We start from the raw sequence: 18,188 nt of genomic DNA, 5'->3' as shown, positions 1-18,188 counted from the left end.
ATTAAATTAAACCACTTAGGTGCTCATCAGAAGCCGATTTGATTTTAGCCTGTTTCAGGCCTACACATGATAAATCTCGTCACTATCTCATAATTTAGTAGAACCACTCCCGTTAGGCACTATATTATGTGAGGATTCCCAAAATTAAGTTATCATTCCTCAATTGAACCACTTGGGTGCTCATCCATAGCCAATTTTATTTTAGCCTGTTTGAGGTTTAAAGAAGAAAAATCTCATCACTATCTTAGAATTCAGTATAAACACTCACCTTAGGTGGTGAGAACCCACAAGGAAAAATCCCACGAACCCACAACCGATCTGAATATACGCACCCCAAGAACGTAAACAAAGGTCTGGTGATCTACTTGAACCCTTGAACACAGAAGAACAAGGACCCGAAGTGTTGAAAGACGCCACAAGATTGATCAAGCCTTGATAAGTCTGTTAGTTCAATGAAGAACCCTAGAAAGAACTCCTCTCAATCAGAAATTGCAAAATGCAAGTTTTCATTCAAAATTCCAAATCTCCTCCCAAAATGAGGGTTACAATATCTTATAGAGGATACATTCAAGATCTGACCTAAAAAGCATTAAATGCAATCTAGAAAATCAAAACATAATAAATTCATAAGGACTTGATTTAGGTAACTTGGAAATTCAAAAGTCAAATCTGCCAACTAATTATGAATTTTCGCACAAATGCATTTAATGAAATATAATCAGCATATCAAGCCCAAAATATGATTAATTAGGCCCAAATGAGTCTTCTCATGTGTTGTACTTGATCCAAGCTCCTTAAATTGAAGTCTCCAAGCCCAAGATATGATCAGTAGCTCCATTTTCAGCCCAAATGACATTAGTGACATCCTCAGCATTTTTATCCAGATTTGATACTCCAATAAATGCCATTTGCTTTGTCAAGGTGTCTTGCACTAGCCCACTCAAAGCTTCCTTAATTCTTTTAGCTCTTGCTCTTGTGATTGGTCCAGTTGGGATTTGCAATGGATCATTGGAAGTTGAGGAGTTAGCTTGCTGTATCGCATCATTCCCCCTCTCCTCAAAAGGATTCGACCTCGAATCATCACCTGCATCAAAAGGAGATAAATCAGCCACATTGAAAGTAGCACTAACATTATACTTACCAAGTAAATCAATTTTGTAAGCATTGTCATTGATTCTTTCAAGCACTTGAAATGGACCATCTCCTCTTGGAGCTAATTTGGACTTTCTTTGAGCTGGAAATCTTTCTTTCCTCATATGCACCCACACCCAATCACCAGGTTCAAAGAGAACACGCCTTCTTCCTTTGTTAGCCTTGGATGCATATTGCTCATTTTTCTTTTCAATTTGTTGTTTCACTTTTTGATGAAGTTGTTTCACTGTTTCAGCTTTTTTTGTCCCATCAAGACTGGCCCTCTCATCAATAGGCAATGGTAATAAATCCAAAGGAGTTAGTGGATTAAAACCATACACTATTTCAAAAGGAGAATAATCAGTAGATGAGTGCACACTCCTATTGTAAGCAAATTCAATGAATGACAAGCAATTTTCCCAATTCTTCAAGTTCTTTTGAATCACAGTTCTAAGCAATTGAGTTAAAGTTCTATTAACTACCTCAGTTTGTCCATCAGTTTGTGGATGACAAGCAGTAGAAAACAATAATTTAGTACCCAGCTTACCCCACAAAATCCTCCAAAAATGACTCAAGAATTTTGTATCCCTATCAGAAACAATACTTTTAGGAACACCATGAAGTCTTACAATTTCCTTAAAGAACAAATCAGCAATGTATGTGGCATCATCAGTTTTATGGCAAGCAATGAAATGTGCCATTTTAGAAAATCTATCGACAACCACAAATATGGAATCCATACCCTTTCTTGACCTAGGTAAACCCAAAATAAAATCCATTGATATATCTACCCAAGGTTCACTAGGCACAGGTAATGGGGTGTACAAACCATGTGGCAAGACTCTAGATTTAGCCTTTTTACAAGTTATGCATTTAGCACAGATTCTTTCCACATCACGTTTCATTTTAGGCCAAAAGAAATGTTCATGCAAAACATCCAAAGTCTTTTTCACACCAAAGTGACCCATTAATCCTCCCCCATGTGCTTCTCTCACAAGTAATTCTCGCAAAGAACATTGAGGCACACACAATCTGTTTTCTTTAAACAAGTACCCATCAATCCTATAAAACTTTTCAAATGCTTTCTTTTCACAAGCAAGAAACACTTCAGCAAAATCAGCATCAATGGCATACAATTCCTTGATATATTCAAAACCAAGCAACCTAGCATTTAGAGTAGTAAGAAGAGTATACCTTCTTGACAATGCATCAGCCACCACATTTTCTTTACCTTTCTTGTATCTGATGACATACGGAAATGTCTCAATAAATTCCAGCCACCTTGCATGTCTCTTGTTCAGCTTACCTTGACCCTTAATGTGCTTCAAAGATTGATGATCAGTATGAATTACAAATTGTTTAGGCCAAAGGTAGTGTTGCCAATTCTCTAATGCTCTTTTAAGTGCATAGAGCTCCTTGTCATATGTTGGATACTTCAAGGCTGCTCCATTCAACTTTTCACTAAAATAAGCAATTGGCTTTCCTTCCTGCATCAAAACAGCTCCTATTCCAACTCCAGATGCATCACATTCAATCTCAAAAGTTTTGTTAAAGTTAGGCAATACTAATACAGGTGCAGAACACAATTTATCCTTAAGCCTAATGAATGCAACATCTTGTTCTTTATCCCATTTAAAACCAACAGACTTTTTAATAACTTCAGTGAGTGGTGCAGCAAGTGTGCTAAAATCTTTGACAAAGCGCCTATAAAAACTAGCCAAACCATGAAAGCTTCTCACCTCAGTTATGCTTTTAGGTGTTGGCCATTCTTTAATAGCTCTTATCTTTTCTTCATCAACTTCTATTCCTTTAGCACTCACCACAAAGCCAAGAAAAACAATTTTATCCATACAAAAATCACACTTCTTCATATTTGCAAACAATTTTTCCTTTCTCAAAACATCAAGCACACAATGCAAATGATTCAAATGCTCATCAAGATTCTTGCTGTAAATCAGAATGTCATCAAAATAAACCACAACAAATTTCCCAATGAAAGCACGCAAAACATGATTCATTAATCTCATGAAAGTACTAGGTGCATTAGTTAACCCAAATGGCATAACTAACCATTCATACAAACCATGTTTTGTTTTGAAAGCAGTTTTCCATTCATCCCCTTCCCTCATTCTAATTTGATGGTATCCAGATTTCAAATCAATCTTAGAAAAGACAATAGAACCATGCAATTCATCAAGCATATCATCTAATCTAGGAATGGGATGGCGATACTTTATAGTGATGTTATTCACAGCTCTGCAATCAATGCACATCCTCCAAGTTCCATCTTTCTTTGGGACCAAAAGTACCGGAACAGCACAAGGACTCAAGCTTTCTCTAACATATCCCCTTGCCATGAGCTCTTCCACTTGCCTTTGAAGTTCCTTTGTCTCTTCTGGATTGCTTCTATAGGCTGGCCTATTAGGAATTGTTGCTCCTGGAATGAAATCAATTTGATGCTCAATTCCTCTAATGGGTGGTAATCCAGGTGGAATCTCCTCTGGGAACACATCAACATATTCCTGCAATAAAGAACTAACAACACTTGGAAAGGAAGAGTTAATGTCATTAGTATCCAAAAAGGATTCCTTGTAAACAAGGAGAAGCAAATGTTGTTCAGCCAAAAAGGCATTCCTCACTTCACTTTCTTTTGCATAAAAACTCAATTTCTTTTCTCTTTTCTCTCTTCATTTTTTTTCTGAAATTCTTTTTTTGAACTCTCATCTTTTCTCTCCTTTTCACTCCCATTTCTTTTTGATGTCTCTCTCACATTTTTCATATCACTCTCTTTTTTATCTCTCTCTTTTTTCATCTTAAGTTGATCCTCATACACTTGCTTTGGGGTCAATGGTACAAGAGTAATGGGTCTGTTGTTCATTACAAAAGAATATCTATTTGTAAGCCCATCTTTCTTTACCTTTCTATCAAATTCCCAAGGTCTTCCCAAAAGTATATGTCCAGCATGCATAGGAACAACATCACATAATACTTCATCACAATACTTCCCAATTGAAAAAGAAACAAGAACTTGCTTATCAACTTTAATCTCCCCACATTCATTCAGCCATTGCAGCTTGTATGGTCTAGGGTGTCTAACAGTGGGCAAATGTAATTTCTCAACCATTGTAGTGCTTGCAACATTTGTAACACTCCCACCATCAATTATCAAACTACATACCTTGTTATTAATGAGGCAGCGAGTATGGAAAATATTTTCCCTTTGCTCATTCAACTCATCTTCCTTCACTTGACAATTCAAGGCTCTTCTAACCACAAGGCATTCTCCTTCCACAGCATACTCAATCCCATCATCACTAGCATCTTCAAGTAGGGGCATGGAGTCATCACTTTCACTCTCACTTTCAGTCACAACTTCATTATTTTTCAGAATCATAACTCTCTTGTTGGGGCATTGAGAAGCAATATGACCTGTACCCAAACACTTGAAACATTTTATATCCCTATTTCTAGAAGTTTGGGAATCAGATTTACCTTTGCTCTTTGATGAAGCTTCTTCTTTGCCTCTAGTGGTCTCCTTTTGGATAGCTTTTTCTCCTTTCTTCCAATTCTGTTTGAAAGAAGAAGTTGATCCAGAATGAAATTTTGAAGCACCTTTTCGCTTGAGTTGCTTTTCCACCTTAATAGCCATATGCACCATGTCTTCTAGTTCTACATAATGATGCAATTCAACTATATCAGCTATATCTTTGTTCAACCCACTTAGAAATCGGGCCATTGTTGCTTCTCTATCTTCTTGCACATTAGCTCTTATCATGGCCAATTCCATCTCCTTATTGTACTCCTCTACACTCCTAGGACCTTGTGTAAGGGTCTGCAACTTTTGATAAAGCTCTCTAAAATAATGGTTGGGAACAAATCTCTTCTTCATTAGAGCTTTCATTTCGCTCCAAGTTGTTACAGGCCTCTCTCCATTATTCCTCCTATTAATACCCAATTTATCCCACCAAACAATGGCATAATCAGTGAATTCTATTGCTGCCAACTTCACCTTTTTAGCTTCAGAATAATTATGACACTCAAAGATCATTTCTATTTTCTTTTCCCACTCTAAGTAGGCTTCAGGATCATTTCTACCTTGGAATGATGGTATCTTCATTTTGATGCTCCCAAGGTTCCCATCTACTCTATCTCTCTCCCTTGGGTTATTTCTCCCATATCTTCTCCCATACCTATCCCCTCTATGCCTATTCCTTATCAGTTCAACTTCAGATTCAGAATTGACTTCATCCTCACTACCACCAACTTTGTTATTTTCAGATTCAAAGTCATCCATAGAAACCTCCCTTTGCCTTCCATGCCTTCTAGGTTTAGGTTGGGCTCTTTGCAGATTTACAATCCTTTCATCTTGTCTATCCATTCTATCCCTTATCTCTCCATAAACCACATTCATCCGTTGAAAATGTTGCTGCATTGCCCTAAGGGTGTCTTCAATATTCATTGGATTTCCACTACCACCAGATGTCCCATCTGCATTAGACATTGTGACTTCAAGGAAAATTAATTATGTTAGTGAAGTAAAGTTCCTCACAAATTTCCTCACGTGTTTCCCTCAAGAATGACACTCAACACTCGTGTTTCACTCAAACTTGGCTTTTAAATTGAGGTATATCACTCTTGCCTTTTTCCACTCTGAAATCCCTCTTGAGGCTCTTTAAAGAACTAAACAATTTAAACAAAGCAATCACAATATGCAGAATCAGCCAACACTTAGGAACTTTGAGAAATTAAGAGTATTGAATATGGACCTTCAAGAAAAGTCAGAAACTCAATTGACACAAGTATTGCAAAAGCCAAAATAGAATTTGGATATGAAGATGATTTGCTCAAAACACTGCCAGCACTATAATTTCTTTTCGTTTTTTTTTTTCTGTCCCTTTCTTTTGGGTACCTTTTTTTTTTTTCCTTGTCTTTTCCCTTTTCTTTTCTTTTTTTTTTTCACTGAATAATGCAAGGAAAATCACAAAAATACTATAACAAAACAGAACAAGCAATCTGAACCCAGAAATTCCAGAAAACGCGTCCTTTTCAAATGGGTATAACTTGCCCTACAAAAGTCGGATTAAGATGAAACCAAAACGAGACGAAAGAAGGGATTCCGAAATATGAAAATGACCTATTAAACTTCACAAAACTCAACAGAAAAGTGAATGGACAAGGATGACAATTTCGGTGATGAACAGAAACGCAGAAGACGAACAGACACAAGAAAAGGCACCAAATGAAGAACGAAAATGAAGGTAAACTAACAGAAAAATATGACCTGAGTTTAGATCCAAAGCTCTGATACCAAGATGGTGAGAACCCACAAGGAAAAATCCCACGAACCCACAACCGATCTGAATATACGCACCCCAAGAACGTAAACAAAGGTCTGGTGATCTACTTGAACCCTTGAACACAGAAGAACAAGGACCCGAAGTGTTGAAAGACGCCACAAGATTGATCAAGCCTTGATAAGTCTGTTAGTTCAATGAAGAACCCTAGAAAGAACTCCTCTCAATCAGAAATTGCAAAATGCAAGTTTTCATTCAAAATTCCAAATCTCCTCCCAAAATGAGGGTTACAATATCTTATAGAGGATACATTCAAGATCTGACCTAAAAAGCATTAAATGCAATCTAGAAAATCAAAACATAATAAATTCATAAGGACTTGATTTAGGTAACTTGGAAATTCAAAAGTCAAATCTGCCAACTAATTATGAATTTTCGCACAAATGCATTTAATGAAATATAATCAGCATATCAAGCCCAAAATATGATTAATTAGGCCCAAATGAGTCTTCTCATGTGTTGTACTTGATCCAAGCTCCTTAAATTGAAGTCTCCAAGCCCAAGATATGATCAGTAGCTCCATTTTCAGCCCAAATGACATTAGTGACATCCTCAGCATTTTTATCCAGATTTGATACTCCAATAAATGCCATTTGCTTTGTCAAGGTGTCTTGCACTAGCCCACTCAAAGCTTCCTTAATTCTTTTAGCTCTTGCTCTTGTGATTGGTCCAGTTGGGATTTGCAATGGATCATTGGAAGTTGAGGAGTTAGCTTGCTGTATCGCATCATTAGGATGGATATTGTATATGGATTCGAGAAAGCTAGATATCTTTCCTAAATTCGTTCATTTGTGCGCTCAACCAAAGCCGATTTGATTTTACCCTGTTTGATCCCTATAGAAGAAAAATCTTGTCATGATCTTGAAATTTGGTGGAAACACTCCCATTTGGCTTGATTTTGAATGAGGATTCTTGAATACAAGATATCATTCCTAAATTAAACCATTTGAGCGCTCATCTCTGGATGATTTGATTTGAACCAGTTTGAGACCGGAAGAAAAATCTTGTCCATATCACAAAATTCAGCGGAAACACTCCCATTAGGCTCAATTTTGCATGAGGATTCCAAAAGCAAGATATCATCCCTAGAATTGAACCATTTGGGTACTCATGAGAAGCTGATTTTATTTTAGCCTGTTTGAGCCCTATAGAAGATAAATCTCATCACTATCTCAAAATTTAGTGGAAGCACTCTTGTTAGACTCTATTTTCCATGAGGATTCCCAAAACCAGGATATTATTCTTTAATTGAACCACATGGGCGCTCATCTGTAGCCAATTTTATTTTAGCCTGTTTGAGGTTAAGAGAAGAAAAATCTCGTCACTATCTCAGAATTTGATAGAAACGCTTGCGTTAGGGTTGATTTTGTATATGGACACTAGAAAGCCAGATATCATTCCTAAATTTGTTCATTTGGATGCTCAGCCGAAACTGATTTGATTTTAACCTATTTGAGCCCTACAAAAGAAAAATCTTGTCACTATTCTTGAAATTCGGTAGAAACATTCCTGGTTGGCTAGATTTTGAATGAGGATTCTATAATGCAAGAAATCATTCCTAAATTAAACTGTTTAAGCACTCATCTCTGGTTGATTTGATTTGAACCAGTTTGAGACCTACAGAAGAAAAATCTCGTCACCGTCTCAGAATTCGGGAGAAATACTCCTGTTATGCTCAATTTTGCAAGAGGATTCCATAAAACAAGATATCATCCCTAAAATTGAACCATTTGGGACTCATGAGAAGCTTATTTAATTTTAGCGCGTTTGAGGCCTACAGAAGATAAATGTCATCATTATCTTGGAATTCTGTGGAAACACTCCTGTTTGGCTAGATTTTGCATGAGGATTCCAAAAAGCAAGATATCATTACTAAATTGAACCTTTTGGGTGCTCATCAGGAGTCGCTTTTATTTTAGCCTATTTGAGCCCTGTAGAAGATAAATCACGTTACTATAGGAGAATTCAGTGGAAACACTCCTTGTAGGCTCTATTTTATGTGAGGATTCTTGAAAGCATGATATCATTCTTCAATTTAACCACTTGGGCACTCATCTGTAGCTGATTTTATTTTAGCCTAAACCCTATTTCTACTTTCCTTTCTTTTATCTAGTTTCTTATTTTGATTTTCTTTTCTTTTTATCTTATTTTTCTATTCTTTTTCTTCAAGTTTTCTTCTTTCGTTTGTTTCCTTTTTCAAACTATTTGCTTAATTTGAGTTATTTTCTTACAAGGTACTCACTTTCTTAAAATGCTCTCAAGGTAGTACCTTTTCTAAATTCTTTGTTTCCACTTTCCTTCTTTCCACATTCATATTTATGTCCATACATTTTCTGTCATTTTTTCTGTACATTTTTTTCCTTTTCCCGTCCTTATTTTCATCACATACTTCTCACATTTTTCTTTATCCCCTACTTTCATCGCATATTCATTTCCTTTCTCTCATAGTTTCTTACCAATTTTGGTTGTGAAGATTACCACAAACTAACATTGTCTCTTGATTTTATTGAGTTTCAATTAAGAATATTATAGGAGGCAAGCTTGAGTGGTAAGAGGCAAGAGTGTTACACGACATCAATTTAAAAGCCAAATTTGAGTGAAACACAAGTGGTATAAATTATTTTGAGTGATACATGTGAGTAGAGTAGTGAGGTCTATTTTCTCTCTATTTCTAATCTTTCAAGCACCAAAAAATTTATGGTCACAAAGAACTTAGGGAAGATCTCAAGTCCTTCTTAAAAGAAGTGCAAAAGCTAAATGCTGAACTAGACCATTTGAAGTATAGTTGCAACTCCAAATCTAAGGGAGAATTACATAGAAGATTACAGGAATTAAAACAAGGCTCCATGAATGTTAAGGATTATTACCATGAGATAGAGTTAACTATGATTAAAGCTGGTGTGAAAGAGACTCCAGAAGCCACTATGGATCATTTATATGTGGGCTTAGTCCTAGATTAGCTCGTGTTGCAGAAATGTGCAGTTTCATGGAGATTAATGATTTTGTTTCTCTACTTGGCTAGCATAAGCAAGAACTCAAGAGAAAGAAGCATTCAGAAAGAAAACGCTCCTCTTCAAAGGAGAATAACTAAGAGAAAGATGTCATCTCCTTATCTAATTCAAATGACAATAACTCTATTAGTTTGAATAATTATGAAAAAGAAGAGAGTTTGAGCAAAGAAACAAGTGCAATAGAGAGCATTGAGTGTTGTGAAAATAATGAGAGTAAAAATGAAAGTGTTGATTTGAGTGGAAAGAACATGAAAAGAATTGTGAGAAAAATGAGGTTAAGAGTGATTGCAAGGATATTTCTTTAATTACTACCAATCTTAATCATTCTTTGCCTTGTGTTTCTACTATGTTGCAGGTATTTAATTTGTTTCCTAAAGAGCCATCTGATGGATTCTTGTGTCATTCAAACAATATTGAAGCTCATTCTGATGGCCTAAATCTTGTTATTCTTGATGACTTGTTTTCTTTAAGATGCCTTGAACTTCACGCATTGGATTTTAATTGTTACATGAATTTTGTTGTTCATAGGTGTTCTTATCATACGCATGTGGTGGTTAAGAGGCTTTCCTATTATGTGGATATTGTTTTTGCTCTAGGCTATGTTATAGCTACACAAGAGGTTCAAATTATCATTTATATTTGGGTGCATATGAGAAAGAAAAGATTTCTAACCCAAAGCATTTTTCACCAACTTCCAATATTAGAGTATCCTCATGTGACTTTAAGGAATCAAGACCCCTCTCAAGTTCTAGCAAGGACCAATAACTTCACATACAAGATTCTTCTCCTAAGTAAATATTGTGTTCACAAGATTTTTAAAAATTTTAATTTCTTCCCTTTTGATACAGGTCATAAGTGACATCCAAAAACATTTAAAAACATTCACGAAGCATCTAGAAGGTGTCCTTATACATTAGTTATGATTTAATTTTTTTTTAAGTTTGCATTTTCATTTACTTTGAATAAGGCTTTTGGTCAATGATTGTTCTAGAACCTTTTGTTTTGATTTAGTTTCCTATTTTTTTAGATAACAGACTCATCCTTGAAATTTAAGTAATTTTCTTTTCTTTTTATGTAATAAATGGTGCCTCCCATAGTTAAATAATCATCAATGAGGCATCATCTTAGCATTTATGTCTTAGGATTTTGATTCTTGAGTGTTCTATAGTTGCCTATAACATAGGCTACGTTTTTTGTACTTGTCAGACTTAGATGAATAAGAATTAAGTTTATTTCTGATATGAGGGGACGTACGGACTGGCTAGAATCAAGTAACGGACGGACGGTTGATCTAGGTAGGACCTTAAGAGAACCTGTCTCTTACAACCCTAACCATGAAGACACCACAAGGTTCATCAATCCCTTGATACTGTTGAGTATTCTCACGAGAATATAAGGATGCAAGCAAAGCTCACACTGAGAGAGATAAACTCAATTCTCATTCATCTAAATCTGAATTCAATTACAAAAAACGTAGCCTATAAAAGGAAATAACTTTAGAATCAGCATCCTAAGACATAAATGCTAGGGATGATGCCTCATTAATGATTATTTAACTATGGGAGGCACCATTTATTACATGGAAATAAAAGGAAATAACTTAAACTTCAAGAACAAGTCTGCTATTTAAAAATAGGAAAGTAGATCAAAACATGATCTTCTAGAACACTCCTTGACCAAAAAAATGAATTTAAATAATAGTCAATTCATAATGAGGCCTTCTTGATCCTTCTTGGACGTCACTTATGACCCTTGTCCAAGGCACATGCTTGTCACATGGTATTTTAAGTGAATTCTTCAATCTGAACCCCACATGGGCCTTGTACATCATCTTGTTGGGCTTCTAGCAATGTGATCACCATTTTTGGACTCCTTTTAGGCTCATTAAAATGTGCTTCTTCGAAATAAATGGGCTCCAGCTCTTTTAGCTCTCTTATTAGACAATTTAGGGCCTCCTTCATAGCTTTGGTCCTTGCTCTTGTCATTGGGCCTCCAATGCCTTGTAGCGGATCTTTTGGAATGTTGGACTTCTTTGTTTGGGCTCCTTGCGTGTGCTCCTGATCACACTATGCTCCTCCATCATTCCCTCCTTGCTCAAAAGGATTCGTCCTCGAATCTGTAACATCAAAGAGAGACAAATTAGCAACATTAAAAGTACCACTAACATTACCATAGGAACTAGGCAAATCTATTTTATAAGCATTGTCATTGATCCGCTCTAAGACTTGGAAAGGGCCATCTCCTCTTGGATGTAACTTAGATTTGCGTTGATGATAGCATACAATATGGAGGTCATGAAGCCGAAGTAGTACTCATCCAATTAGAGGCCCAACAAGCCCTCCAGAGTATTCAGGAAATTTATAACTCAAGAATGCTTACATGGAGGAGGACATGGATTATTCCTTGGATGATGACATGGACACGTGCGGAGCTTAATGTGACATATGGAAGGCCACCCCGAAAGCCACCATGGCATATGAGTCGTTGGAGTATAAATACTTGGACCTTGAGAAAGACAAGAACATGTGTTCTAAGAGCCCAAAAGGAGCATTTGAAGCCAATTCTTATGTTATTAAAAGGCCCAACATAATTATATGTGCCCGGAGGAGTCCGTTAGAGCTATAATCTTTTAAATTGGGGCCCAAATGCATTGTGTTATGGACCAGGGGAGTTCCAGAACGTGATTCAACCATATTCAAGCCCAAATGGGTGTCTTAAAGGCCCATACATGCTTATGGACGTGAATAGCAATTATGAAGATCTATTTGGAAGGTCCAAGAAGCATCAAGAAGGCGTCTTTATGTATTAGTTATGGTTTAATTTCGTTTTTTTTAAGTTTCCATTTTTATTTGCATTAAATAAGGCCTTTTGGTCAAAGATTGCATAAGAATATTTTAGGTTAGTTTCCTATTTTTAGGTAGCAGCCTTTTTCTTCAAGAAAAGGTAATTTCCTATTTCCTTTAGCCTTAATTGGTGCCAACCAAGATAGTCAATCATCATTAAGGCACATTTATGACTTAGGGTTTTTGATTCTAGATTGTTCTTTTACTGCCTATATAAGGCTACATTTTTTGTAATTGGGGATCAGATTTGAATGAATGAATTTTAGAGAATTTTATTTCTCTTGAGTGAGCTTTGCTTGCCGCCTCGTATTCTTGTGGGAATACTCGACTGTATCAAGGACTGATCATCCTTGTGGTGTCTCCATGGCTAGGGTTGTAAGAGACAAGTTCTCTTAAGGTCCTACCTTCGATCGTTCGTCTAGTTTCCTGATTTGTTTCTAGCCGATCCGCATCCGTACCATATATCAGTTGATCGGGAAATCTCTCCTTCCGCAGGTATACCCAAACCCAATCTCCAGGCTCAAAGACAATCCTCCGACGACCTTTGTTAGCTTGCCTAGCATATTGCTCATTCTTCCTCTCTATGTTGGCTCTCACCTTAGCATGTAATCCCTGCACAAACTCAGCCTTTTTCTTGCCATTAAGATTTGCTTGCTCATTAGAAGGCAATGGTAATATATCTAAAGGAGATAAAGGATTAAAGCCATAGACAACCTCAAATGGAGAGAAGGAAGTAGAAGAGTGAACAGCTCTGTTATATGCAAACTCAATATGAGGCAGACAACTGACCCAATTCTTTAAGTTCTTTTGGATTATTGCACGCAACAAGGTAGTAAGTGTTCTATTGACTACCTCAGTTTGCCCATCAGTTTGGGGATGTGCCACAGTAGAAAATAACAACTTAGTTCCTAGCTTACTCCATAAAGTCCTCCAAAAATGGCTAAGAAACTTCACATCCCTGTCACTCACAATGGTTTTGGGCAATCCATGCAACCTAACAATTTCCTTGAAAAACAAGTCAGCAATATGGACTGCATCATTTGTTTTAGAACATGCAATAAAATGAGCCATTTTACTAAATCTATCAATCACAACAAAGACACTATCCTTTCCAGATTGAGACCTAGGCAAACCCAACACAAAATCCATAGAAATATCTACCCAAGGTTGGGAAGGCACAGGTAAAGGGGAATACAAGCCATGAGGTTGAACCTTAGACTTTGCATGCTTACATGTGACACATTTGGTACAAACAGAAATGACATCTTTCTTCATATGAGGCCAATAAAAGTGTTCATTCAAAATAGCTAATGTTTTGTCAACACCAAAGTGACCCATCAAACCACCACCATGAGTTTCTTTTACAAGCAGCTCACGCATAGAGTAATTGGAAATGCACAATTTATCTTTTTTAAAAAGAAACCCATCAGATCTATAAAAGTCATTCACCCCATGCTTTTCACAAGAAAGCCAAATTTTGGAAAAATCACAATCAGAGTTATACAACCCTTTCAATAATTCAAATCCAAGTAATCTAGCATGAAGAGAAGTGATAAGAGAATACCTCCTAGAAAGAGCATCAGCAACAACATTCTCTTTACCTTGCTTATGCTTGATCACATAAGGAAACGTCTCTATGAATTCCAACCAGCGAGGATGCCTCTTGTTAAGCTTACCTTGAGACTTTAGAAACTTCAAACTTTCATGATCAGAGTGAATAATGAACTCCTTGGGCCATAAATAATGTTGCCATGTTTCTAAAGTTCGTTTTAAAGCATAGAGTTCCTTATCATAAGTAGAGTAATTCAAAGAAGCTCCACTTAATTTCTCACTGAAGTAGGCAATAGGCCTAGACTCTTGCATTAGAACAGCACCAATACCAATCCCAGAAGCATCACATTCAACTTCAAAAACTTTATTAAAATCAGGTAAACACAAAAGTGGTGCATTGGTTAATTTCTCTTTCAAGGTATTAAAAGCTATTTCTTGTATGTTTCTAAAGTTCGTTTTAAAGCATAGAGTTCCTTATCATAAGTAGAGTAATTCAAAGAAGCTCCACTTAATTTCTCACTGAAGTAGGCAATAGGCCTAGACTCTTGCATTAGAACAGCACCAATACCAATCCCAGAAGCATCACATTCAACTTCAAAAACTTTATTAAAATCAGGTAAACACAAAAGTGGTGCATTGGTTAATTTCTCTTTCAAGGTATTAAAAGCTATTTCTTGTATGTTTCTAAAGTTCGTTTTAAAGCATAGAGTTCCTTATCATAAGTAGAGTAATTCAAAGAAGCTCCACTTAATTTCTCACTGAAGTAGGCAATAGGCCTAGACTCTTGCATTAGAACAGCACCAATACCAATCCCAGAAGCATCACATTCAACTTCAAAAACTTTATTAAAATCAGGTAAACACAAAAGTGGTGCATTGGTTAATTTCTCTTTCAAGGTATTAAAAGCTATTTCTTGTATGTTTCTAAAGTTCGTTTTAAAGCATAGAGTTCCTTATCATAAGTAGAGTAATTCAAAGAAGCTCCACTTAATTTCTCACTGAAGTAGGCAATAGGCCTAGACTCTTGCATTAGAACAGCACCAATACCAATCCCAGAAGCATCACATTCAACTTCAAAAACTTTATTAAAATCAGGTAAACACAAAAGTGGTGCATTGGTTAATTTCTCTTTCAAGGTATTAAAAGCTATTTCTTGTGTTTTACCCCATTTAAATGTCACATGCTTCTTAACAAGCTCATTTAGAGGTGCAGCAATAGTTGAAAAATCTTTGACAAACCTCCTATAGAAACTTGCTAGTCCATGAAAACTCCTGACTTCATTGGCATTCTTTGGGGTTGGCCAATCTCTTATAGCTTTCACCTTTTCCTCATCCACACGGATCCCTTGAGCACCTACAACAAAACCAAGAAACACAACAGAATCCATGCAAAAGGAGCATTTCTGAAAATTAGCATATAAGCTATTCTCCCTAAGAGTTCGAAACACCTCATACAAGTGAATAACATGGTCATCTATTGTTCTACTATATACAAGAATATCATCAAAGTAGACAACCACAAACTTCCCAATAAATGAACGAAAAACATGATTCATCAAGCTCGTGAAAGTGCTAGGTGCATTAGTTAACCCAAAAGGCATAACTAACCATTCATACAATCTAAATTTAGTTTTAAATGCTGTTTTCCATTCATCTCCCTCTTTCATGCGAATTTGATTATAACCACTCCTAAGATCAATTTTAGAGAATAAAGTAGCACCATGCAACTCATCCAACATGTCATCTAATCTGGGAATGGGGTAGCGATACTTAACTGTTATTTTATTTATGGCTCTATAATCAACGCACATTCGCTACGAACCATCTTTCTTAGGCACTAAGAGTACTGGAACAGCACATGGGCTCAAGCTTTCTCTCACAAAGCCTTTCCTCATAAGCTCATCTATTTGGCGTTGAATTTCTTTAGTTTCCTCAGGATTGGCTCTATAAGCAGGTCTATTAGGTAGAGAAGCTCCAGGAATAAAATCAATCCTATGCTCAATTCCTCTTAAGGGAGGAAGCCCATCAGGTATCTCATTTGGGAATAAATCACCAAATTCCTGCAACAAAGACACAACACTAGAGGGCAAAGAGGGGTTAAGATCGTTAGGGGAAAAATAAGCATCCGTACACACAAGCACTAAGACTTGCTCACTCAACAGTGCTCTCTTAACCTCACTTTTTCCAGAAATTAAACTCTCTATCTTTTTTTCACTTTTCTCATGTTCTTTCTTTTTCTTTTCTCTCTCTTTAGTTTCTTTCTTTTCCACTCTCTCCTTTTCTTTTAACTCATTCATTCTTTTGCAATCCTGCTCAATCCTTACTTGGTCCTCATAAGCTTCTTTTGGCCTAAGAGGCTTCAATACAATGATTTTTCCATTGAATGGTATAGAATAACAATTTTTATAACAATCATGGTGAGCTTTGCTATCAAATTGCCATGGCCTTCCGAGTAAGAGATGTCTAGCAAGCATTGGAACCACATCATATAGAACTTCAGTATGATAGTTCCCAATAGAAAAAGAAACCAAAACCTGCGTAGTGACTTTAGCCTCAGCACTATCATTCAACCATTGCAATTTATAACGTTTAGGATGCTTCATAGTAGGCAAGTCCAGCTTTTCAACAAGTAAGGTACTAGCAACATTGGTAACACTACCACTATCAATAACCATGCTGCATACCTTATTCTTTATGAAACACCTAGTGTGGAAGATAAGCTCTCACTGCTCTTTCTCATCATCTTCCTTTATATGAATATTTAGGTATCTTCTAGCCACCAATGCTTCTCCCGTAACAGGTTCAGCTTCATCAATCTCCAATTCAGAGTCAGTCACCAAAGAGGGCATGTCATCATCACTAGAATATTCACTGTCATACTCACCATTGTCTTTGATAATGATGGCTCTCTTATTGGGACATTTGGAAGCAATATGCCCCTTTCCATGACATCTAAAACATTTAAGAGAAGAGGTTTTATCAGTAAAAGAAGTTTTAGAGTCAAGTTTCTTACCACCATCACCCTTAGGCTTTGATTCCTCCTTGGCCTTAGGGGTGAATCTTGCTGCATCCTTAGCCTTGGAATCCTTCCACTTGGAGGTTGGTTTAGAGTCCCTCCAGCCATGGGATGAGGATTTGGAGTGTTTCTCTTTAAACCATTTTTCAACTTTGATGGCTTTGTGCACCAACTCCTCCTTATCAACAAAAGTGTACATCTAAACTTTGTCTCTAATTTCAGGTCTTAGACCATCAATAATTCTGCTCATGCTTGATTCTTCATCTTCTTGTACTCCAGCACACATCTTAAGAAGATCAAGCTCATGTACATACTCTTCTACTATCATAGAGTCTTGGCTAAACAGTCGCAACTTTCTATTAAGCTCTTGATAGTAGAAACTACGAACATACTTCTTGCGCATGAGTTTCTTTAGCTTCTCCCAAGTACGAGGGGGACCTTTGCCCTTAAGGCGTCTCTTAAGCTGCAAATCTTCCCACCAAATAGTAGCATAGTCAGAAAAATGAAATGAAGCTAATTTTACCTTCTTTTCTTAAGGCCAATCATTCAATCTGAAAATCTGTTCGAACTTCATCTCCCAATCAAGATATTTGTCTGGATCAGTATTACCCTTGAAAGTAGGATACTTGATCTTCGGATCAATTATGGCTGTGTCATTTTTGGAATGTTTGCTCCTGCTCTTTGAAGTTGACGAATCAGATCTAATCACCCCGTCATCACTATTATCTGCTTTGGATATCTTTAACTCTTCCATTTCCATCTTGAGTTTGAGAAACTCATCTCTCATAGCCCTCATGAATACTTTGATATCTGTGTTGAATTCTTCATTATTGGATTCTTTCCTGCTCATCTTTAACTTGAGATGTTAGTTGAAGCAAAGAGAAAAGAAATAGAAATAAAGGACCTTACCACTCTGCTCGCGTGTGCCACTCAATCAATTTGGTGCCACTCGTGTTTCTCTCAACTTTGGCTTTTATATTGAAGTAAAATACTCTTGCCTTTTACCACTCAAGCTTGTCTCCTATAGTATTATTGATTGAAACTCAACAAAAACCAAGAGACAATATTAGAAAGTGGTAACCTTCACAACCAGAAATTGTAAGAGCCAGCAACTATGTGAAAGAGGGGAAAAGATAAGAGATGAAAGAAGAAGGATAGGCCAAACGTGAGGATGGAATGAAAGGAGGGGAAAAATGAGAAGAGAAGAAGTTTATGATGGAAAAAAAATGGATAGAAAAAAAACGTGGAAAAGGGAAGCAGAAATTGCAAAATGAAAATAAAGTT

At 36.6% G+C, this 18,188-nt stretch overlaps 1 protein-coding gene across 1 annotated transcript in view; it reads right to left on the bottom strand.

Moving 5' to 3' along the window:
* Positions 1–17,664, bottom strand: part of LOC114740980 (uncharacterized) — a 41,706-nt gene extending 24,042 nt beyond the window's left edge. The window contains exons 1-10 of the mRNA XM_028929235.1: positions 17,514–17,664; positions 17,297–17,375; positions 16,616–16,840; positions 16,369–16,447; positions 15,769–15,948; positions 4,049–5,152; positions 3,405–3,653; positions 2,326–2,957; positions 1,423–2,193; positions 1,152–1,269 (exon numbers count right to left, since the gene is read on the bottom strand). Coding sequence (XP_028785068.1) covers positions 1,152–1,269; positions 1,423–2,193; positions 2,326–2,957; positions 3,405–3,653; positions 4,049–5,152; positions 15,769–15,948; positions 16,369–16,447; positions 16,616–16,840; positions 17,297–17,375; positions 17,514–17,664 — 3,588 coding nt within the window. The remainder of the gene's footprint in view (positions 1–1,151; positions 1,270–1,422; positions 2,194–2,325; positions 2,958–3,404; positions 3,654–4,048; positions 5,153–15,768; positions 15,949–16,368; positions 16,448–16,615; positions 16,841–17,296; positions 17,376–17,513) is intronic.
* Positions 17,665–18,188: the final 524 nt, after the last annotated feature.

This window comes from Neltuma alba, unplaced genomic scaffold (assembly GCF_004799145.2).
Source record: "Neltuma alba isolate B1F8T4 unplaced genomic scaffold, ASM479914v2 tig00003226_pilon, whole genome shotgun sequence".
Lineage (NCBI taxonomy): Eukaryota > Viridiplantae > Streptophyta > Magnoliopsida > Fabales > Fabaceae > Neltuma > Neltuma alba.
Note: the sequence above shows the minus strand (reverse complement) of the source record. Positions and strands in the feature narration are given on the sequence as shown.